Raw genomic sequence first — 25243 nt, forward strand, 5'->3', positions numbered from 1 at the left:
GGCATGTGGTGTAATGTAATGGGTGTGCAACGTGTAATAGGCCTTATGGTGTAAATTTATGGCTTGCACTCTCCCAATTTTTGGTTTGCCTAGCTCTTTTATGCTGGCTCCTACATTAACATAAAATTTGTTCAGCCCTGGCATAACGTGTAATGAGTGTCACAGTGTCTGGCTTAACATGTAATGGGTATCACAGTGTGTGGTGTAGCGTGTAATGGGCATCACGGTGTGTGCCGATTCATGTAATGGGCATCATGGTGTGTGTGTGGCGTAGCGTGTACTGGGCATCACGGTGTGTGGCATAATGTGTAATGGGCATTACGGTGTGCAATAAGCCTGTGAAAATTGCACAGGCCTGCGACTATCTGCAAATCCATTTGCAATAATTTACCATCAAATGATTTACCTAGTGTGTGCAGTCTGTGCGTAGCCCAGGACTTACTCTGGTGCTGCGATAGAAACAGGAACAGGGTTGGAGCTGACGTCACGGTCTGTGACTGTTACTTATGGTTAACGACAGTATTTATACTTCTATAACAGATCCTGTTTTCCATCCAATCATCAACACCCAATCAAATGTCGAATTTCAGTTTAAAAAACGAATTACAGCAAAAACGCAGAATAGACAACCTAGATAACATCTTTCCCACTACCGCAAGTGAGACAGCTCCGGATGCAAACTGGACTGATGACTTAACAAAATTGAAATTTACGTTGCAACGTCAAACCAGAGTGAACTGGGACCTAACCAGTCTTGAAAACTATTGCCGACAAAAAATCACGCCAAGGGGACTTAGACCTAAGACCTTTCCCGCTTTCGAGCTGTGTACGGATAATTTGAAAAAAGAGTGGGAAATCAGCCTTTTAAAATGTTCACAAGAACTCATGGGCATTTTGATTCAACATGACCACCTAACTTTAGAAGCTATCTCCAAAGAGATTGAAACTCTGGGCAAAAAATTGGAACCCTGGGAACAATCTCCAATTTTCCAACAGCAATTTGATAAAACCAAAAAAGAACTTGAGGAATACGAAAAAACTATTATTGAACGGAAGAAAAACAAGTTCTTTAGAGACCAAATCGACTTCCAGACGGGTCGAGTCTTCCACTGGGGCAGAAGGAACGACCATCGACGAACATTCAGACACCCTCCATCAGCATCTGATACTGATTTTTCAAGTACGGATGAGCAGAGCGACGACAGCTCTTACCAGGGAGACGAATCAACAGTGAGACAACTTACTAACCCAAGCCAATATCTGCAACCAACAGGCCACGCATCATCCGGGCATTTTTTAGAATTCGGCCGGGGAAACAGGGGCCCAAAAGAAAAACAAGACGGGCCAAAAAGAAGGGAAAGAAAAAGAAGGGACTTTTCCAGATGGGAACCACGACCACAGAACCGTTACCCATTGAGGGGAGTGGACGCAGTGAATCCGAGATATCCAAACTACAGATCATAAATCTCTCAAACCATATTCTTTCGGAAACTCAAATCAATGTATTACAAAAAGGCCTGACCTTCTGTCCTAACAGTTCTTTTGACCGTTTTCAATGGGAAACAAATTTGCAACTCTTCAGCAGGAAATTATTACTAACTAAGTTCTTTTCTAGGAAAGAAGGATCACCACCTGACAACACATGGTCAGAACAAGAACAAGAAGCCATTAGGGCATTGGAAGATCTGGAGGGAGAAATAGAAACAACAAGTAGACCCCTATGCAAAAAGCGATCCACTTTTTTCCCGCCAATTAACATCTGCCCGGAGGTCAAGGTGTTCACAAATATGGTCTCAAAGGATCTAGATGAACTACAAAAAAAGAAAAAATATTCCAGATATGGCAAAAATATCAGTAAGGATGAAGAACAGGCCATACGAGAAATCCAAAAATGGGATGATGTGATAATCAAAGCATCAGACAAAGGGGGAAATATCGTATTATGGCCAACCGATCTATATCTGACCGAGGTCAATCGTCAACTGGATGACCAAACCTGCTACACGAAGACCCTTTTTGACCCCACATCCAACTTCAAGACACAATACGACCACATCATCAAGAGGGCTTTCGAAAATGGCACCATTACTAAAACGGAATACCAATTTTTGCAGACTCCCAATCCCCGCACAGCCACTTTCTATTTACTGCCAAAGATTCATAAAAACCTCACTGTCCCCCCAGGCCGCCCAATTGTGTCAGGTAATGGAGCACTAATTGAAAAAGCTTGTACTTTCCTTGATACACATCTGAGACAACATGTTACCACCCTGCCGTCCTATACACAAGATACAGCCGATGTTTTAAGAAAATTACATGATGTGCGCTTAGAAGAAACAGAGATCCTAGTGAGTCTCGACGTCGAATCTCTGTACACGTGCATCAGACACGACCTAGGCATTGCTGCAGTGAAATACTTCCTTCAAATGGAAGGACTCGGTGATTTCCAGAATTTCCTTGTGGAATTAATGGAGTTTGTACTACATAAAAACTATTTCACTTTCAACAACCGCTTCTACATCCAGGGGAGAGGCACAGCGATGGGGGCGGCCTGTGCGCCCACATACGCTAACCTCTTCCTTGGATGGTGGGAGCGGGAGCATGTCTTCCATGAGAACAACCACATTTTCGAAGGTTTTATAACCTTGTGGATGCGTTATATCGACGATGTTCTCATGATATGGAACGGAACAGAAGAAACGCTACAGAAATTCATCGATCACCTAAACAATAACAATCTCAATCTCAGACTAACTTCGGACCACAGCAACACCACCATAACCTTCCTGGATCTGAGGATATATAGAGGAGAAGACAATATGATCAACACTGAGATTTATAGGAAGTCAACAGCAACCAACAGCCTACTATACAACACCAGTGCCCATTTTCCACCCACCATTGCTAACATCCCCAAAGGGGAATTTCTAAGATTGCGGCGAAACTGCTCTAGTGAGGAAATATACAAAAACAATTGTGAAGATCTCAGTAACAGACTCCAACAAAGAGGATACTCAAAAAGATCAATTAAGAAGGCACGAGAGATGGTGGCCAAAACTAACCGGTCACAAATGCTTTTCAAAGAAAATGAACCTGTTTCAACAAAAGAAGATTCGACCATCCGATTTGTTGGCAATTTCTGCACAGAGTGGAGAGAGATAAAAAGAATTATTCAGAAACACTGGCCGATCATTCTGAGTGACACTGACTTAGCCCAAAAACTCAACTCTACAGTTGACATGAGCTGGAGAAGAGCACCAAGCCTTAAGGACCAACTTGTACATAGCCATTATTCTGGCCCAAAGACTAAGAACACTTTTCCTCCGGGTAGCTACCCATGCGGAGGGTGTAAGGCTTGTGAATATATAAAAAAGGTCACCGTAATCGACGATAAGTATGGACAATCAATTCCCCTCAAAGGTTATTTCAATTGCAGGAGCAAGAACATAATTTACTGCATCATGTGCGACTGTGGGACACGATATGTTGGAATGACCAGCCGCATGCTGAAACAAAGAGCCCTTGAGCATTTGGGCAATATACGGAATGCCCACACTGATACTATCAAAATGAAACAAACGACCACCGTGGCCAGACATTACTACCAGCAACATGGAGGCAAACCCGAGAGTTTCAAAATCTTTGGCCTTGAACAGATCCATCTTGGTTTAAGGGGCGGAAATCTTAACCAAACACTTCTCCAAAAAGAGGGAAAGTGGATTTTTCGTTTAGGTTCACTGGCTCCACATGGCCTCAATGAAGACATAAAATATGGAGCCTTTCTTAAATAATCTCATACTATCCTTATTCCTTATACAAACCATTGGCTTTCTAATACAGCCAACAACATCATCAACCTCCTGTTAATCTTTTCACTTACTTTACATAAGTATCATAATCACCTTCAATCAACTTAACGGTACCCACCCATATACACAAGACCCAATCCCCTTCATTTATCACCAGCACCAACACCTCACTAGCAACATCCTCTTAAATCACACCATCCACATCACTTTCCCTCACCTGGCCTCAACTCGTCCCCAAAAATAAATAAACACCACACCTCCACCCCAATAGCACTCCAGTACTCACTTAGGTCAATTTTCACTTTTATCACTTTTTACTTTCTACAGTATAATCATATTTATTTTATTGCACATATTATCAAGGTATTTATGTAGCTGTTCCATATCTGATTCCCCCTTGAAATAACCCGTAACCCCCATAAAAATAAAAAATTAAATAAAAATACAGTAACATAACCAAGTGTCAACACAAAGGTCGACATTGAGTCAACTAGTTTTTTCAGCTAGCCTTCATTATTATTATTTTAGTAGTTACTCCTCTTTTAAATAACCAGTAACCCCAAAGATTTTTAATAATAATAGGATAACTAAACCAAGTGTCAACACAGTGGTCGACATTGAGTTTTTTGCAGTCAGCCCACATTACACATTTTTTTTTTTTTTTTTATATTTTTTTATTATTATTTTCTATTACTTATTCTTATATCATGGCCCCCTTTTTTTAGGTCTCTATTCCTTAAATTGAAACCCCATTATCAGCAACATGAAAATTGAATACTGCTAACAGCAGTCAAATTTCCACGCAACCTAATAAACAAAGTAAAACGGCATACACGCTGTTAATAGGGAAGTCAACATGGTGACATCACCAGAAAATAGACTAATATCATTCGTTGATTCCTTAAACCAAACACTCCCCATTCATTGGGTAGGGGTGATGTCAATCATACACAGCTAAACGATGATTGGATCTACCTTCTAATAAGAGTAAGGGCAGTTGCCCTCAAACAAAATGGCGCATACTGAGGAAGCCAACGGCGAAACACGTGTATAGCGGACCCCAGCCGGAGCAGCAGCAGCGTTTTCAGTGCCCATCAGCTCCCCCACCAGACCGGACACTTCATCCTTCAATACCGGACCCCCGAGGTCCCCCCACATCTAAACGCCAGGACCAGGCGTCACAGGTACCGGTGTCTCCTGTCCGCGCACAGCGGCAGAGTGACACCTAATGTAATACAAACGCACAATGCAGTGCGAAAACCTTTCAAGACATTAGAGTGTTTGTACTTATACTTTGAAGCCAATACAAACTGACAACAGCGCAGGGTCACTGTGCCCATCCTGTCTGCAGCAAACGCACAATTCAGTGCTAATTTGTTCAGGACATAAACCTATTGTTGAAATCTTCCAGATTAAGGACTGCCAATATCACTGGCAAGAGCTTTGATCCCTTGTGCTATTTGCCTTCAAGCAGCAACTTCCATTGAGATATCCTATTTGCCAGGGTATATTATTGAAAAGTGTCTATACCAGTGACATTAATTATTCTATGTGACATCATCAACTTTTTTCTTGAATAATTTTTTTTCCTGAATTTCTTTCTTGAATTTTTTCTTGATAAGTTTATTCACTTCTTAACAACAAGTGACTCATATTGTACTGCTTGAACACAGGTGACCAATAATTTGGTGACTTTATCACCTGCTTTGTGGCTAAAATTTAACATTCCTAACGCCTTGATCTACTTCCGCCTTTCTCCCTTTCTCTGCCTCTCACTCAATTCCTTCCCTCCCCTTCTCCTCTTCCCATCTCCTCTCTCTTCCCCCCCTTCCCCCCCCCTATTTATTAAATTTCTGTCCTCTATTTTCCCACTCCTTCTTTTTTCTCCCACGTATATACATTATTCCTCTACCTGTTAACTACTTCTGTATCGCTAAGGGCACCCACGGTTTACAATAAAGGTAAATCTCTGTTTCTATATACAGATGTAATTTACCATTACTGATCCTCTTGGTTTCAGAAAAATGTATGGTATATAGGTAGCTATAAATGCTCTAACTGCAGTCAACCAGGCAATTGCTGAATGGGAATTTGGTCCTAAGTATACCACCATACCTCACTGGAACTGCCCAAAAACTTCCCGAACTTGGAAGCAAAGCAGTGAAGGGCCAGTTCAGTATTTTAGTGGGAGACCCCTGAAGAAACACTGGTGTGGTATCTAAAATTTGGACAAGCTTTATCTCACAATCTGATTGCACTGGATACGCCGACTGCATGAGCAATACAAGCTATAAATACCTCAAAGCTCCGCTGCTGGGGCAACCAATATCCCCCAGGCAATTCCAGCCATCCAATTGAGGGATACAAACCATTCAACTTCGCCTACAATCACATTGTGTATATATACCAATGATGACAAGGAACTAATGCGCTGAATGGAGATTAATATGTGACAAAGCAATTAGTGCTAACACACTACATTATATAATAAAAAACTTCTTTCTTTATTAAATCTATCTATCTTTCCATTCTATGTAACTACTCTTGTTACCCTATTTTAACAAGGATCTCAATAAAAGTTAAATTTTAAATTAATATCATATCTACTAACAATAAGAGTGCGCCCACAAAGCTTCTTTCTTTCTTTGGTTCGCTTCTCCCAAGTGAACAAAAACCCCCTACACTGTTACTTATGGGCCAGTGCTCTGGAATTGCCCCCCAGGCTAAAAGTTGCCAGCCAGCCCCTGCATATCAGTCCAGGGGTGATGGTAAGTGTGCCGTATCAGTTTAGTGTTTGTGCCGCCCACTTGTGTGGCTTAGCATAGTTATCCAGCTACTTCGGTGCAACAAAGGGAAATAGGGAGGGGAGAGGGAACAAGGGAGGGGGGAAGTCCAGGTACATAGGGTGAGATTTAATAGGATGAGATATTCAGAAAGTGAGAGATTTGGGAAGAAATCTCCAGGTTTTTTGAAGCGGCAATCATTTACACTGCAAAACCAGTTTGATTTTGCAGTGTAAATGATTGCCGCTTTAAAATAACCTGGAGATTTCTTCCAAAATCTCTCACTTTCTGAATATCTCATCCTATTAAATCTCACCCATCGTGTCATAATAATAATTATACATCGAGATAACATTCTCAAACAAAAAGAAAATAAAAGCAATATCTCATCAGCACACCATATCAATCAATCTCCAGTAGAAGGTCAACTCCCTCCCTGGAGGTGGAGTAGTCGTGCCAGCTAGACTATTTGGTTAGAGGAGAACTGGCCCTAATAGAATATGGTAGTCCTATGGTTTCCATCTGGAAAGCATGCTGAATCTTCCTAATAACTTTAGGAAGAGATGGAGAGGAGGGAATTTTCCAGTTTTGTGCTAATGCAGCTCTGGTGGCTATTAGAATATGACCTAATACATAGTGGGAAGAGTTGGGTAAACTATTCGGGTATATATGGAGCAGTGCTATTTTGGGGGTCATTGGAATCGGGTGTTGTAAGACTTTCGCTGCTAAAGCAAAGACATCTTTCCATAGTTGGAGGATCTTAGGGCAGGACCAAAACACATGAAACGTATCGCCCAATTGACCACAATTCCTCCAACATTGATTGGTTACTGTAGGCCAAATCTTGTGCAATTTAACCGGTGTGAAATAAAGACCGTGTAACAATTTGAAATGCATTACCGTGTGATTTGTACATTTGGACATGGTATGTGATGAGATGAAGATTGATTCCCATTGTTTCTGGGTGAATGAGGTCTTCAGATCAGATTCCCATTTCATTTGTGGGGATGATTTGCTATTCATTGGGACTGCTTGGGCTATAGAGTACCAGAATTTAATAGAGCCCCTGCAATTCCCAGAGAACATTTTGGCTAAAACATTAGGTGGGGGAGGAGTATCGGCCCAGAGGACCGAATGGAGCTATTTATCCAATGTACTACACGAGTGTATGAAAAGAGTTCAGAGGAGTGGAGTTTAAATTGGGACTATAGTGAAGTAAAAGAGTTGATCGATGTGCCATCTACTATTTCAGAGATAGAGTCAATGCCTAGGAATTGCCAGGAGGCCAAGTTCAAATCAGGGATTATATGGGTGAGCGCCTGTAGGGAGAGTTTACGACTGGGCAAAGTAAGCACCTTAGATGAGAGTACAAGCTCGTCCCATGCTTTCAGTGAGTCGGAGATAGTTCGAGGAGTATTGCGGGAGAGGGGTCTCAGTTGAGTTGGGATCCACATTAGGTCCGTTAAGGGGGCATATGGATATAGTAGCCTCTCTAAATCAACCCACTGCTTCGTAAGACAGGAACCAATCACTTATTTGGGCAGCTAGGCAAGCCAGGTGGTATTTTTTCAAATCTGGGACACCCAGTCCACCAAATTTCCACGGTTTAGATATCCGTGAATAAGCTATTCTTGGGGGCTTCTTTTTCCATATGTATTTTAAGATTATGGAATGAACCTGGCTAATAACTTTCTGGGGAATCAAATATGGTATTGAACGAAGCAAGTACATCAGTTTTGGGAGGACTGACATTTTAAACGCTGCTATTCTTCCTAGCCATGATATTTCCAAGTCTACCCATCTTCTTGTCAGTGATTCTATGTGGGCTATAAGTGGTGAGAAGTTAAGTTCTGTAGTTTTTGGTAGGGAATTGGGTATTTGAATACCGAGATAGAGAATAGAGTCTGATTTCCAGTTGTATTTGTAGACCTGCTTAATTTGAGATAGTGTATGTGGCTTCATGTTAAAGGGTAAGGCCTCAGTTTTAGACGTATTGAGTTTATAAAATGAAGCCGCCATGTAGCGTGTGATGACTTCGTGAATAATGGAAAGAGATAGTTCTGGGTTTGTTACAAATAAAAGGACGTCGTCTGCAAATAAGCTAAGTTTATGTTGAGACTTCTCAATTTGTATACCCGGGAAGGAAGGAGATTGCCGAATGGCCATCGCAAGGGGTTCTATTGCTAATACATACATGAGGGGAGAGAGGGGACATCCCTGTCTCGTACCATTAGAAATTTTAAACGGAGATGAGGAGAAGCCATTCGCATAAACTAATGCAGTTGGGGAGCTATAGAGGGCAAGTATGGAAGACAATATCTCGCCTCTCAAGCCATTTCTCGCTAAAATTTCCTGGAGAAAGCCCCAATGCAGCCTATCGAATGCCTTCTCAGCATCGAGTGACAGAAAAATGGCCTCTTCATTGCTATTTGCAAGATATTCGACTAGGTTGAAGACTCATCTAGTGTTATCAGTTGATTGTCTCCCCCTGACAAAGCCAACCTGGTCGGGATGAACAATCTGAGGAATAAAGGAAGCAAGTCTATTTGCTATCAATTTAGATTTTTTTTAAGTCTGTGTTGAGTAAAGCTATTGGTCTATAATTGGAGCAGAGGGAGGGGTCTTTACCATGTTTGTGAATAGTAATTATTTGGGCTTGTTGCATTTCTTCGGGCAGTGAGCCGTGGTCTGTGGCATGTTGATATAATGTAGTGAGAAGGGGGGTGAGGGTTGGAGCAAATTGTTTATAAAAGGAATTGGTGGAACCATCTGGGCCAGGTGCCTTCCCCTGAGGTAGGGAATTGATAACCGTCCTAAGTTCCTCTTCTGTCAAGTGGGAATTCAGGGAATCTAAATTAGCAGGAGACAGAGGTTGGAAATGGAGTTTCTTTATAAAAGAGGAGATTAACGTAGGAGTGGGTTGGATCGTATCTGAATCTGAATGTAGGTTGCATAGTTTTTTGTAATAATCAGCAAATGCCTCCGCTATATCAGATGGGTTGAGGAGTTTCCTCCCGTCCGGAGTTTGAATAAGTTTGATTCTATGCCTAACTCGGCGCGCTCTCAATTTGTGGGCTAAAAAGGCATTAGATCTATTACCTAGGGTGTAGTATTTCTGTTGGAGTCTAGTATAGGCGTATTTCATGCGGTCAAGGAATAAAGTTTGAAGCTGATTGCGAATTGAAACTAATTCCTTTCTCAAGAGCCGGGATGGTTGGGACCTATTCAGAGATTCTACTTGTAGCAATTGTTTTTCCAAGTCATCCTGCCGTTGTAAAGCCTGTTTTTTGAGGCATTTGGATAAATATACCTCATAGTACGGCTTTCAGTGCGCACCAATGGGTGGGTATGGATGTGTAGAGTGGTGAGTTCGTGGCTAGGTATGAATGTAAAGCTTCTGAGACCCTGGAGCATGTCTCAGGGAACGTAATAAGTACACTGGGAGTCTCCAGGGGCGGGGTGGAATTTTGGAGTCATGTATGTTCCAAGACCAAGTCACAGCCGCATGGTCTGTCCAGACTACCGTGACTATGGTCGATTTGGTGGTATATTGTAGTAACCACTTATCTAACAGGATTAAATCTATGCGGGAGTAAGAATTATGAACATGGGAGAAAAATGTATAGTCTTTTCCCAATGGGAATTTTGGCCACCATACATCATATAAATCGTATTCTATCAACAAGCGGTTGAGGGGTCTTAGTGTGCGAGACGTTCTGGGATTGACTGAGGGTTGTGGGGCCTTATCTAGCTTCTCATCCGGGACTATATTGAAATCCCCCATAAGTATCACATGGCCTTTCTGGACCTTTTGGATAATGGCAAATAATTTACTTAAGAAGGAAATCTGATTTGTATTCGGGGCATATAGTGATACTATTGTAATTAATTTGTCTTCTAGTTTCCCCACCAAGATTATGTAGCGTCCATCTTTATCAGATGTTTGCGAAATCAGGTCAAACTGTACCGAATTGTGGAAGAGAATAGCCACGCCTTGCTTTTTGAAGGGGCCATTTGCAAAGTAGCCTACAGGGTAGCGGGGATTATGAAAGAAAGGGGGGGCCCGTGCAATAAAATGTGTCTCCTGTAAGCCCACTACTGTGGCTTTTTCTTTATGGAAGGTTTCTAGGGCCTGACGTCTCTTATTTGGGGAATTCAGACCGTGTACATTTAATGAAAAAAATGTAACCATTTGGGAAGTTGAAGGGAAGAGATATAGTTAGTGAGGTGGTATATGTACCGGCGGACTCAAAGTAAGGAATGGAAATAGGGATGGGGAAGGGTAAAAAGAAATAAAAAGGAAACAAGGGTCAGAGTGTTTGTCGCCTAAAAAAGTTCGCAACAAAGCAAAAAACATTTGGGGAGTGACCTTAATTGGGTCCCTCTCATGCATTCTAAGCAGTAAACAACATGTAACTAACATAAACATGTACAGCATTCCAGGTCAACAATATTAACTAGTGCAAATTATTAAGTATATAGCTGCAGAAATATAAGAATCACTGGTGTACAGTGGACACCACACAGCCTTATAACATAATGCAAACAGGTAATCAATTATGAATTTAGATAAGTGCATATTATAATGAATTACGCAGAAAAGGGAAGACGTTAGCAGTCTGAGTGATTCTAGGGGATGGAGCCCAATATGAAAGAGAAAAAGAGCGAACCTGTAAAGGCTCACATCCCTATCTCAGGGGTATTGGCCCGTACGGTCCAATTAGTTGTAAAGGATATCATGAGCGTCTATTTCCTTTCAGTTCCTAAAAACAATATTGTGAGGTGTTCAGAATAGACTGGAAATGAGTGAAAATGAATGTTATTGAGGTTAATATAGCGTAGAAGCAAAAAAAATTAAAAAAACCCAAAAAATCCAAACACAAAACATTTAGGGGGTGTTTTGTCAAAACCCATTAGAACCCAAAACCTGAAGGTAATCAGAACCCAAACCCCAATACGCGAAAAGTGGCCGGTGCACATCCCTACTTACAACCTGCATTCGATCAGGTCGTTTGCAGGACGTTCTGATATATGGGGGATTTTAGACTGAGGCTTCCATTAATCTGTGACTTAAATAGGGTGGAAGTGGTCAACGCTGATGTCGCAGACCATACTCAAAATGCCTGTGCACACCTGCAATTTTACAAACACACCCAGAATACAGCTAGTTTCCACCCCACAAATGCTGGCTTACTGTCAGTCAAACTGCGAGAGGATTACGTTAACGATCAATACATGTTCTGTCTGTAATTTGCTACGCGCATACGCCATCCATGCACAGTTGTCCCAATTATCGCTTCATTTTTGAACTCTCTAATGAGTGGTCAATTCGGAATTAGGCCCACAGTGCAGTGAGAGTCCCCCTCTGATGGCTGCCCTGGATACCCATTAGGAAGAGAGACGACCTCTGTGCTTTGTAGTCACACTACCTTACCCCTCACGGCTCCCCTGGTCTCAGTATCCTTTTGGATCTTTGTGTGATATAATTTGACATTCAGAATGTGTGAAACTGAACAGGCCTTGCTTGAGTGACTCGATGTGCATTAGTCAATAATCCTTAGCATCCCTGTAGGAAACACAATAGGCTCATTAGTGTTCCTGGCTGCCCATCAAATCAGCAGTCTCTGTGGCTTCCTTCTGAAAGCATTATATTGTAAGTATCAGCAATCCCTGGGCCATGAGTAATATGACGATGTTAATGCATTTTCTAAGCGACTTTGCTTAGTTTGGCGAAGTCGCTTAGAAAATGCCCCTACATCAGTGTGTGTGTGTGTGTGTGTGTGTGGGGGGGGGGGGGGCTATAGCGACAGCAATGCGCGGCTCTGCGCCTCGCTGTCGCTGGCCGAGATTGATGGTCAGTGCCCATCAATCTCGTTGGTCACCAGTGTTCTCCCCCGGAGAACACTGGCGCTATCCGCTAGCTCAGCGCACAGCACTGACAGCTTGTGCTGTGTGTGTGGGCTGTCAGCGATGTGAGCAGAGGCCGACGTTACATTGCTAGGAAGCCCTACACACATCGCTATGTGTGTAGGGCCCATTAGAGAGTAAGAGGCATAAAAGTAATTACATATCCTATAAATAAAACACACAATGTAGAATGACAAATTGTGACAGAGCTTTTCTACTTTGTAACCCCTGTCCATGAGCAAAAAAACCTGGCAATGAGCATGCAGTTAATAAAAAAAAAAACATTTTACAATTAATGTTGGGGGAGGCAGAAACTTTTTTTATGGCAGGGGGGCATAACATTTCTACAAAGTATGCTGTGACATCAAGTAGTGTAAAGGCACCTGCTGCTGCATGGTGGCCCCAAAATTCTACAAAATCCTAATAAGGCTCTACTTAATGGGCCAGATGTACTAAGCTTGAAAAGTGATAAAATGGAGAGTGAAGAAACACTAAGCTCCTAACTGCCATGTCATCGGCTGTGTTTGAAAAATGACAGGAGCAGATTGGTTGGTGGTTTTTCTCTCCCAATGTGTGGCCTACATTGATCATAATGAAGAGATGTAGTTACCATGGCAACATTCATTTACATTAGGGTTTGAGTAAGAACAACAGTAAAAACACATGGTCGACATTTCAAAGAGTGTGTCCCCACACACAGGCTGAGAATGGATGTTTAACATAAACATTTATTTGCATGCTGCTGGGAACACCCACATCTTTCAATGGTCGCCGACCATCGAAAAATGTGGAAGGTGCACACATATAAAAGTGACCTTCACTCACTTATATATGCGAGTGCGGAGGGCGGGCAGCTGACATTACCGGATGTCAGCTGCCCACTACCCCGCACCAGCTTCATGCCCAATGTTCTCATGGGAACACCCATGAAATGCTTGGCGTTCCCATATGGTAATGAGGCTGGCCGGTGACCCACGCCTCTCTCTGCCGGCTAAGTTGGGTACCTGCACCCAGCGAACAGAATGTTCACCGTGGCTACATTCACCCTGCATATGCACATGCGCACGCGCACTAAAGAAACATCGGTCCCCGTGCGAAAGCAGACTAGCTGCGTATGGACCAGAATAAGGGCCAATGTGTGTGTTTGGCTCTGGAGAATGCACAGAGCAAACACATGCCCGAGAAGGGGGTGGAGCTAAATGACACAATTTGCATCTTTAGCCGCGGGGAAGATGTGGGGGGAGGGGGGCACCGGTATATGGGAAGGTTCCAACCATTGCGGGGGGACAGGAGGGGGACACGCTGCCCCAGTTACCCCATCCAGGGCTGACTAGCCAGGCTGTTTTGGACAGGGGATATTGCATAAACATGTCCCCTGGCTGCGGCATGACAGAGCATAGTGCTGGTTACAAAATACGGGGGACCCTTACTCTTTTTGTCTCTCATATTTTAGGAACCAGGACCGGTCCAATAGCCCGGGGCTGGTTATGCTCAATAGGCAGCCCCACGCTGTTTTTTTTGGACAGACCATGCATCGGTCGACAGTCAAAAGATCGACATTGGGGTTTTCGGTACTTGTGTATTATCACGGCGCCCATCGCATGGCATCGCATTGCATGGCATACCACTAATTAAGGTATGCGATGGCATGCGATGGAACCAGATTTTAGGGTTTCCAGGGCCATCTGTACAATTTTAAGACCACTACGCATCGCATGCCATTATAATGGCATGCGATGCGACGCGATTATACCCGATTTTACATTGCACAGGCACCCTGATGCCTGATTCCTATGTTAAATGCACCCCCAGACCCGATTTTTTATTGTACAGGCACCCTGATGGGTGATTACTATGTTAAATGCCCCCCCCCCCCATTGTTAACGCCACCCCACTATCAACGCCAACTCGAAGTGTGACGAGCGCAGCAAGCCCCCACTATCCACGTTGGCGTGGAGTTGATTCTATATATTGTGGCGAGCCCCGCGAGGGGACGCGGAATACATGTGAAGTAATCCGCGTCCGTTCGCCACGCTTCGGGCTTGGTGGCTCGCCACACTATATAAGATAAAATCCACGCCGACGTGGATAGTGGGGGTATGAAAAGGTCGGAGGATGCGTATCGCTGCGCTCGCCATGCTTTGGGTTGGCGTTGATAGTGGGGTGGAGTTAACAATGGGGGGGCATTTAACATAGTAATCACCCATCAGGGTGCCTGTACAATTAAAAATCGGGTCTGGGGGTGCATTTAGAATAGGAATCTGGCATCAGGGTGCCTGTACAATTTAAAACCAGGTCGCAACGCATTACAACCGATTTTTGATTGTACAATGCCCTACGATGGAAATCGTGGGCGCTGTGATAATACACAAGTACCGGGTTTTTTGCTCTTCTTTATCCTGACTTTAGACATAGTTGACATGGACACTAAAAAACTTCTTACCCGTACCTGCACCAGCGGTCTGCGTCTCGCCCGGCTCTCTGCCGGGACCTGCCTGACCGCCGGCATTTAATACTGAATCCCAAGAGATAACACAACTGTGCCTACCCCACTGCCGAACTTACAGTAAATATACTGAACCAACTGATGCCACTGCTGCGCAGCGCGGCACCACAGGCAGGAGGCAGCTCACCGCCGGGCCGGCGTCCAAGTCCGACAGGCAGAGCAGCATGCACGTCACGGTGTCACTGGCACTGCTGTCAGGCGGGCGTGTGTCACACATGGCAGCGCCGTAGTCGCTGCCCGCAGGAGGAGCCGGGCATGTCACACAGTGACACTAACAAGTCTGTGTCCACTGTCCTGCCTCCCTCCTCCCAGCGAGCGCCTCGGCGGAGTGACTGTGTCACCCGGCTTCCTCACGTTGTTAGGTATGTCTCTCAGTCTCGAGTCGTCATGTGAGTGTCACTGAATGTGATGTGACACTCACACTGTGATGGCTTCCCGCAGTAATGTAATCGGCGCCAGGCGGGGGTGGGTGGCGGCGGCTGCGCGGGCCACATGACGAGGTCTGGTGGGCCGTATTTGGCCCGCGGGCCTTGTGTTTGACACCCGTGCTCTAGAAGATAGTAGACAGGATCTGATTGGTTGCCCATAGCAATATCACGTGAAGTCTTATTCCCATCTTAGTAAATTTAGTTAGTAAAGTTCCCCCAAAATAGTACTCCTTATTCACATTACATCACTCAGTAGTTCCTCTTATCCATGTTATGCTATACAGTAGTACTCTTTGTACATGTATGCCACACAGTAGTGCTTCTTATACAAAATGCCCACAGTAGTAGTACCCCTTACACATAATGCCCACAACAGTAGCTTAACATCACATATGCCGTGGCAGAAATGGAAGTTGCTGGGACAGTCTTTTTTGTTGAAAATACTGTGCATGACTGTGGTAGAGGTGGAACTAGTTCCCCCTGCAATAAGAGGGGGGGGGGGGGAAAACGTTCCACCCATTTCCACCCCACTTTAACTTCTGAAAATATCTTGCTAATAATAATTGTGACTACAAAATCACCAATTTCTTCAGTTCGGGATATGGCTAAGGTTGACAGCACATGTCTGAAAGTCGACATGGTGATAGGTCGACCGAGTCATTAGGTCAAAACAAGCAGACAGTTTTCTGTCTGCAGTATGGGGGCAGCCATTTTCTAAGAGTCAGTTTTCATTGTAGCAGCAGGAGCCGGCCGGGGCCGTGACGGTCAGGCAGGTCCCGGCAGAAAGCCGGGCGAGACGCAGACCGCGGGTAACTATAGCCCCGCAGCCCCCCAGAGGCACCCACAATTTCTCTGCGCCCCCCCACCACCACGGGGGCTGCGGAGCTATAGTTACGCCACTGTTCACAACCTCTTTTCGCAATCTCTTCATATATGAACTAGATACGCCCTTTAAGTGGAGCATGACACGCCCCACTATCCCACTGTCACCACTAGTCCAGAACTCTAGCGAGAGTCCTGCGATCCCAGAGGCCCAGGTCACCTGCTGGGCGATCTGACGTCACGTCACTGTGCCCTGTCCCAGGCCCCCAGCCAATCTCCCTGCTAGTTCTTACTTACATTATTACAAAAAACTGTAATAATTGAATGCAGTGACAATAATTTATGATAATAAAGAGTGGACACATAGTCCTACAGATACAACCGGCCCTTTGAGGGTGACCAAACTGCTGATGTGGCCCCCGATGAATTTGAGTTTGACACCCCTGTTCTAGAGGGTGCTAAATAAATAAGTCGATTCTGATTGGTTGCCCATAGCAACATCACATAAGAAGTAGAATACACATGTTAGTAAATTTCCCCCTATGTGTCATAACTTGAATAAGGAGACTATTATGTGGTGTAATATGATTCAGGGGTACTACATGCAGTGTAATGTGAATATGAATGTGCTATTGTGTCATTTAAATTGGGGGCACTATTGTGTGACCACACCCCTTCTTGTAAGACCACGTTCCCTTTATACAGTAATCGATGTAGAGCCCAAATTTATAGTTTGCAGGGGTTGCCAGAAACCCTAGCACTGGCCAGGGCTCACCTATTGGGGCATTTATCATTCAATATTTGAAGGTAAATCCCCATGTTTGTGGCTAAGACCCGTTTTCGGGGGTTAGCCACAAATATTAAGTACAACTAGAATGTACCATAGGGGACCACAGCAGGAATCTCTGATCCCTGCTGCGACCCCCCTGCATTGCCCCATGCTTCGCATCCCTGGGCTACCACCATCTTCCTGCGAGTGCTGCATGATACATCCTGCAGAGAGATTTGCATTTTACAATGTGATCCTGGGCGATAATATTCCGACCAGATCGCATGAAAAATGCGAACCTTGATAAATTAGCCCCTTAATGGCTGGAAGGGTAAATTAATTCCACCACCTCTCTGGGACCACTTTAAGCCCTGGTTACTCAACATGCTCAGAAAAAATAAAGATCTGCTCACATGACACAAATGAGTGGTACATGCAGACAATATGATGTAGGATGATGCAGAAAAAAGCAGCTGCAAAGGTTTGTTTTTGTAACTAGGACATACTGCTCAAACTCATTTATTTCATTGCATAACCTCTCCTCACATCACAAACCCATCATGTACACAGTTCATCAGTCATGTAACACATCCCAGAGTGCAGTGTCCTACATCCAGCAACCGCGGGCAAACAGGCAAATTACTGTAAAAAATTCTAATTTGTTGTTCAGCTTCATTTATTGAAATTTACACACACACACACACTAAAAATAAAAAGGCTATGGTTAAAAAAATATAATGTATTAATATACATCACAATTGTAATAATTTAGGTTTACTTTTTTGATCATACAGTATGTACACACTAGTAAGCCCGCTCGAAGCAAATACTTAGAAAGCTAGCCTGCTACCTTGTGAATGCCTCTGTGAGAGAGAAAGAGGTGTAGTTTCACTCGCTGTCAACAGATGGCAGTGTTTCGGAGACATAATCAGACACCGATAAGATATATTCTATCAATACAAAAACTGACAAACACTCACGGACACCATGGGAAGCCCCGCTCGGCTCTCAGCGCGTCTATGTTCACCGGTGCTTGGGTCAGTCCGTCACACAGCTCCTCGTTCTTGGTTGCGTCAGTTAGGCCACGCCCCTACGCGTTTCGTCACAGACTGGAGTGCCGCCTCACCCCGCAAGTATCTTAGGACATTGGCATCCTGCGGGTGCACCTTTGGAGGGCACCCTGCAATATATCTCTCTGCATCCTGTGAGTGTCGGAATGTGTAATAAATATATATGATTCAGTGTCCTTATGACAAGCTAGGCTTGAAACGGCATTCACGGGTGTGTTTGAGAGTCTGTGATGTCAGCGATGACCACTTCCAGACGGTCTCAGTTGCAGATTAGTGGCAGCCCCAGACCTACTCAAGTCATACCTGCTAACTTTAGGTGTCTTCTCTCTGGTGAAGCCCGGAGAGGAGACTCTCTGCAGCTTTTACGGGGGACGGGGCTTGCTTCATTGAGCCCCGCCCCATTTGGGGTGCAAATGCAGGTATTTGACCGGCAGAGGGAAGCGGTGTGGGGGCTGGTGCATGACCCTGCTAAATGCGGGATTATTGGGACCCTCTCAGCCAATAATGATAATAATAATAATAATAATAAATGAATATAATCAATGAACTATAGCTTAGATAAGTGGTTGCCAACCCCAGCCCTCAAGTATCCCCAACAGGTCATGTTTTGAGCATTTCTGTCTGTGGAGCAGATGGGATAATTACTGACCAAATAGATAACTCACTCGGGCATTTTAAAAAAGACATCTACAAAACAAGATCTACTGTATTCGTGTTACTGCTGGATTGGTGTTGGGAACCACTGGTCTAGATCAGGGGTCCTAAAACTATTTTGCTCTGGTACCCCATCAGACGATACAAAAAATGACAGGACCCCAGCAAGTTACTGCAGAAGGTCATCACATCACATGTGTAGTCGGGATACGGTCATTGGGTCACCAGCAAGTTGTTAGACAGTCATTTGGTCAACATCATTTGGTCGACATGTGTCTAGGTCGACATGCAGGAAGGTCGACATGTGTCTAGGTCGACAGGGTCAATAGGTCAACAGTCAAAAGGTTGACATGGGGTTTTTCACAGTTATTTGAGCCGACATGTGCCAACAGGCGGTATTTCATGCCCTACCATCCACTAGGGCATGGTGGGAGAATACAATAGTGTGCCGAGCGTAGCGGTGCACTTGTCCAACCTGTGTCCATGTCGACTGTGTCAACATTCGGATAAAAAAAAAAACAGTGAAAAACCCCATGTCGACCTTATGACCCCGTCGACCTTCCTGCATGTCGACCTAATGACTGTCTAACAACTTGCTGGTGACCAACTGATCCACACCTGTGTAGTCAGCAGACAGCACATACATGGCAGCATTGAGGTGGCACAAAATGATGGGAGGAGTCTAAACTGAAAGACAATTCAACAGATTTTTCAGACTCCTTGAATCACTGACTGGGATGAGAAAAGTCATCAGCCTGATGGTCAGCAACATGGAGTTGGGACCCCATGCTGAGAAGGTCGGGACCCACAGTTTGAAAACCGCTAGATAGCTTAAATCTTATATCTGATTTGTTGCAATGATTTCAGAGGTCATGTCCACCTTTAAAGGCACCCAGTCAATAGGTTTATTGTGCATCATAGATCAGTTGGTGTTGCAGGTTGGGCAAGATATTCACACATTGTAATTGGGTACATCTGTGTTTATGGGGAGGTGCATCTTAGACTGCACACCCTATTTACATGAGGTGCTAGTGTGTTAATACGAAGGAAGCAGAAGCTAGGGGTTAAAAAGTGTTACAAAACTAAAGTGCTAGAAAGTATAATATTAGTGGAAAATAAATTGTGCTAAATAAATGTTACGGTAAGGTACTTCTGTGTTTATATGGAGTGCAAACATGGTTTATATAGAACCCTGAACTAGGTGAAGCCATGTCATTACCTGAATATCCAATATATATTTTCCATACAGAGCATAGCTGCCTACCCTCCTGCATTCTGCAGGAAACTCCCTAAAATAGCAGCAATCTCCCTCTCTCCCTGTTTAGTCTAGCAATCTCCCTCATTTAACCTAGCTCACATTATGTAGCTGTTACAATTTTTTAGGTAAAAATGAATAAGAGATACATACAGTACATTTACATTGAATCATCAGCACCATTTTCCAGCATTGGACAATGGTTCTGATGATTCATTGCTGGGCATTCCCAGCAATGATCCCTATGGCTACATGCATGTATTGTGGCCATTTATATGGAACCACGTGTAAAACACAATAGATAAGCAATCCCTGACATGTATCAGTGACTTTTTTTTACCAAGTGTAGTAGCTCTTACTAACTGCTTTGGGGCTCATTTACATTTGGATATAAGTCATTGTGAAAGATTCCTCTCAGATGTAGCAGTGCACACCCACGCTTCTAGGTGCCACGTTCACAATCGTTTTTCACAATCTCTCCATATATGGAACTAGACACGCCCTTTGGGTAGAGCATGACACACACCCTCAATGGGGCGCTGTGCAAAATTCTACTACCAACTATAATCTCCCTGAAACTAGTTTTCAAATGTAGGCAAGTATGATACAGAGAACAACTCACCATCTCCCTGCCAGCATTTATTTTTTATATATATATATATATATATATTTTCATGTGTTAATTGCCGACTCTCCTTGCATATGGGAAATTGGCGTTACAGACAGGAAGGTGTGGTAAGCTGGCCGACATTCAAGATTCCGATGGCCAGTATACCAACATCTGAAACACGACTGCTGGTATTCCGACAGAGGGACAAGCGCGACGACCACAGGTTCTATTCTCCCTCTATGGGGGACATGGACCCCCCACGAGGGAGAATAGCCATCGGATTCCCGACAGTCGCTCCGTCATGAGGCACCCCAGACAGGATGTATACTGGCCTCTAGTGCAGCAGTAGATGGAAAGACACTTTCTCATTTACCCAAATTTGAATTTGAAATGAAACAATTTCCAAGAAGCAATATTAAATATCTGGCAGCATCACCAATAATACTTTTGCACACAGTATAGTGTAATAATACTTAACAAGCAATGTAAAGCAGCGGCCCATATGCCATTACATCAAGCTATTACTAACAGTGTTGTTCTCAGGCATCCAGTGAGTTCAGATTGCAATGATGGCAGTAGTAAGAGCATCAAGATAATTATATAACTAGAAACATCCATGTAACTTTAATCATCACATTTCCCTGCATTATATACAGTGCCAACCAATGGAGCCTTCATGCATCAAGCAATAAGTTTGTTACAATGGGCCTTATTCTGGTTGGAGCGGCCGGGCCGTACGCGCACGTCCCGGGATTTTTTATGATCTGCGCATGCGTACATTCGCTAATGCGCAGGCGCGACCACTCACCAACGCTTACGGACGGGTCTCTACGTGCGAAAAAACCTGTACGCGAGTGTACGGGTATTGGGGGCGGCATAGGGGCGTGTTGAGGGGAGCGGCCGAAATAATGAGGGAGAATGGGCGTAAATATGGGCGTACACGGGGGTGTGCACCAAAAATGAGCGGTGCTACTACCGCACGATCGACTTAAGCACCGTTCATTTCGGACACAAAACAGGCGGCCGCCAACCGACATCTCAAACCACCCCTACAGATACCGCATGCCAGCGTGCGCCTGGGTTAGCTAATTTACGCGGATTACTACTCAAACACATACACCTGAATGTAATAAGCAATGCTGCAGTCTATTAAGTCAAAACCATGAATTCACTACCTGCAAGCCACACACAGCACTCTAACACATTGGAAGGTTATCTTTCTATACTTCTCTACATTTAAAGGTTTGTTTAATGTAAGGTAAGAATCTTTGTAAGACCTGCTTATATATGCTAAGGTAGGTATTTGTTAAACAGTTCGACACATTCACTACGTGCTTTCATAGACTTTACACAGTAGCACACTCAATCTACACAAGTCGACATGTGTCAACGTGTTCACTCTAATACAAACATAGGTTTTGTATTTATGATACAATAACATAAACCACATCTAACACCTACAAAGGATGTTTCAGCAATGTTTTAAGCCCATGCCCACTATTTTGCACATTAATTAATTCAATCAATTAATTAATTTTCATAATTATAGTTGAAAGGCAAGATTTGCAGTTCCATATATATGAAGGGTATGTCAGCGTACACGGACGTACGCTCACTCTCACGAGCGGTGACATAAGCTGACTTTTCTATTGAAAACAATAGGGACCCGTCCGTGCAAGCTGGCGTACGCTCAGATAGCCGCAAGAAGTCGGTGGGAAGACGGCCGAGAGACGTCCGTAAACGGAGGTGTACGCTCAATTGTACGCCAGTTGTCGGAGTGTAAGGGCTCGCCCGTCCGTGTACGTTGGCGTACGCTCATTTGTACGCCACTCCCCTTCTACGTTGTTTATGCCCGTACGTATGCGGCTGAGTTGTGGGTGGACTTAACCCCAACGGCCGCGTGCGGCTAGCGTACGTTAATAGCGAACGTACGCACGTTTGGCCGCTACGATCAGAATAACCTCCAATGAGAGACAACACAATGTCTAACGTGTAATCAATAAGTGACCAGTCAATAACCCTTCTGGAGATAGAATCATACATGCTTCACCGTTCCTGTGCACAAGGATGCACATTACATCTGCATCACAGCACATATATAATCGCACATACTGTAGTGCATTCCTCCCTCCCATACTAGCCTTCTCTGCATAGCACATCATTGCAGATCTGCCAGAAGGGGCTGGTACTGCTGAAATGTAAACAAAATGACTGCACCATCTTCCCCCTGGCTACCACCCATCACAGAGTACTTACTGTCTGTGGCCATGGTGCTGGCAGGACCCGGCTAGCCGTGCAGCTTGCAGTGAGAAGCATTCATATTACAGAGACAGACAGCCTGTGATCAGGAGGAGGCACAGCAATGCCTGGGATGATGCAGCTTGTCTGATTGTATGACCCCAAACTACGCTCCTCATCACATCCACATCAGCTGCAGCACTCTCGCTGCCTCACGTGAGGTGTATAATGTGAGCCATCAGTCTGGGAGCAGAGCAATGCACTGCAGCAGCTGGGAAGTCACAGGGGAGATAGTAAGGCGAGAGTGGATCCGTGTACTTCTGGCAATTAAAGACAAATGCTGACTGCTCATCATTTCGTATTGTTATCAGAGCGACTGTCACAACCTATCCCACTTCTACAGCTTATTCTACCCACTGACTGTAAAGCCTTGGTTGGAAATTAATATTAGGTACCAGATTCCTCAGGTGAAACTAATTTACTAAGAAACAAACCAATGATATGTCAGACCAGATTCCTGCAGCAATCTTATCCACTATGGAGAACGTAGAGCACTTCCCTGACTTTTCCTGTTTGAGGGGGTTGTAGGCGACTGAAGTCACCGGGGAGACGAGAATAGAGATGACAGCCTTCCTGTATGGTCCAGACCATTCCGGTTTTATACCATGGCCCCGAATCATACAGAAAGGCTGTAATTCAGTGGTGTCAAACTCCTGGCCCTCCCAGTATGCCCTGCCACTGATTTTATATAATGGATTGCTAAAACTGTGGCAGGGCATGCTGGGACGTGTAGTTTCACAACAGCTGGAGAGCCATGAGTCTGCTGTAATCTGTCCTCCATCTCCCCAGTGACTGTACTGTCAAAAAAGCCTGGATCGCACCATTTAAGTCAGCCGGCAGCAACCCATGTTGGATCTGGGAAAATCTCTGGTAATTACCTGGGTAAAAGTCCTGGGATTTTCAACCCGGGGTTGACCCTTTCATACAGTAAAATGACCTGGGTCTTGCCGAAAAATTACCGGGTCATTTAGGTCTGTCTAATACCCCTTTCAACTAAGCTCTCTGAATTACCTTATATTATGTTGGTTTTTCAAATCTTATTACTAATGCTCTTTTGTTCTGCTGGGGGTTAAATGCCCCTCACTTGTGTAATCCACCAATATTAGTGTAGGGTTCGTTACTCAGTGGCTGTAAGTTGACCTTCTAACTTAAGTAAGTAGTATTCTCCTTCTTCTTTCAGAAAAGCTCACGTAGGATTTTAAAACGGTTTATTTCAATCCAGCTTTGCATACAATAGATATAAACAATATTTCAAAACAGTACATACATAGTAAACTCTGGTCAATATGAAAATCAGACAGTACCCCAGTTGCTTTTATTGTACCGGAACATGCACTGTTTCACCATGTATCTCCTCCGGTCCAGACTGCCTCGGCTAAACGAATATACTACCTTATCGTATACACTGTAAACAAGATCTTTAAGTACAACACTGTTAATAGTAACAAACACTTTTATCCACAGCAAACATCAGTATTTTTCTTCTTTACTACTCTTCAGTTATACTAAACTCATCTATATTCTATAGGCTTATTGCCACCTTATCATTGCGCAATAATAATTTTAACTTATTCCTTATCTATATTCCATACAGTAAGCGCTTTTTCTCCCCTTACAGAGCTCTACCTAGTGGCCACAGTCCAGGAAAAGTTCCAGTCTACAACACGGATCGACAGGGCAGGAGAAGGTAAGTAGGGTATGATTAGTCTCCACAAACGGTGACACGGAGTTATAACATAAAACTGTAGGTGGGGTGCATCCGGCTAGGTTGAAGCAACCCGTTATTCTTGCAGACCCTTATTTGCTACAATGAAGCCTGGCTGCTAGTAAGGTGTATCCTTTCTTGTCCCCCTAGCGCGGCTGCAGATTATCAGCTGACTTTCCTTGTCTGTCTACCTGTTGTCCAAGTATCCTGTGTAATGCTGGCTTCCTAGGCAACTAGGATTGCTGTAGGGTAAATGGAGTACTTGACTGCGGTGAAGAGGTATATTCCCTCTTTTGGCCTTCCCCTGGCTCACAAAGCCAGGTTTCGCCTGTTTACTGCACTGTAGTCTAAATATGAGACTCAGTCTCTAGTTTAAGCTCCTTTACTTTGGGCGTCCCCTGACTCAAATTCGTCGGGTTTAGCCCGGGTTATCCGGCTGATTGGCTTTATATGACTATGCTCAACCTTTATAAACGCTGGTTTCGATTATCTGTCCCTGAAGAAGAATCAACCACTACCTCTTGGCTCCAGATACTATAATTCTCTAAGAAGTTTCCACGTATTATCACTGACAGGAATTATGAATCAACAAAACTTGCTGTCCTACTGTAACAGTTCAGTAACTTC

The 25243-nt window shown here is 44.0% G+C and overlaps 1 protein-coding gene across 1 annotated transcript in view; it reads right to left on the reverse strand.

Annotated features, from left to right (window-relative positions):
* The window catches only part of SYT16 (synaptotagmin 16), a 118188-nt gene extending 94995 nt beyond the window's left edge, over positions 1-23193 (reverse strand). Inside the window, exon 1 of the mRNA XM_083166440.1 lies at positions 22870-23193. Coding sequence (XP_083022566.1) covers positions 22870-22882 — 13 coding nt within the window. The 5' untranslated portion in view covers positions 22883-23193. The remainder of the gene's footprint in view (positions 1-22869) is intronic.
* Positions 23194-25243: the final 2050 nt, after the last annotated feature.

The sequence above is a fragment of the Crinia signifera genome, chromosome 12, assembly GCF_055691185.1.
Source record: "Crinia signifera chromosome 12, ASM5569118v1, whole genome shotgun sequence".
Classification (NCBI taxonomy): Eukaryota; Metazoa; Chordata; class Amphibia; order Anura; family Myobatrachidae; genus Crinia; species Crinia signifera.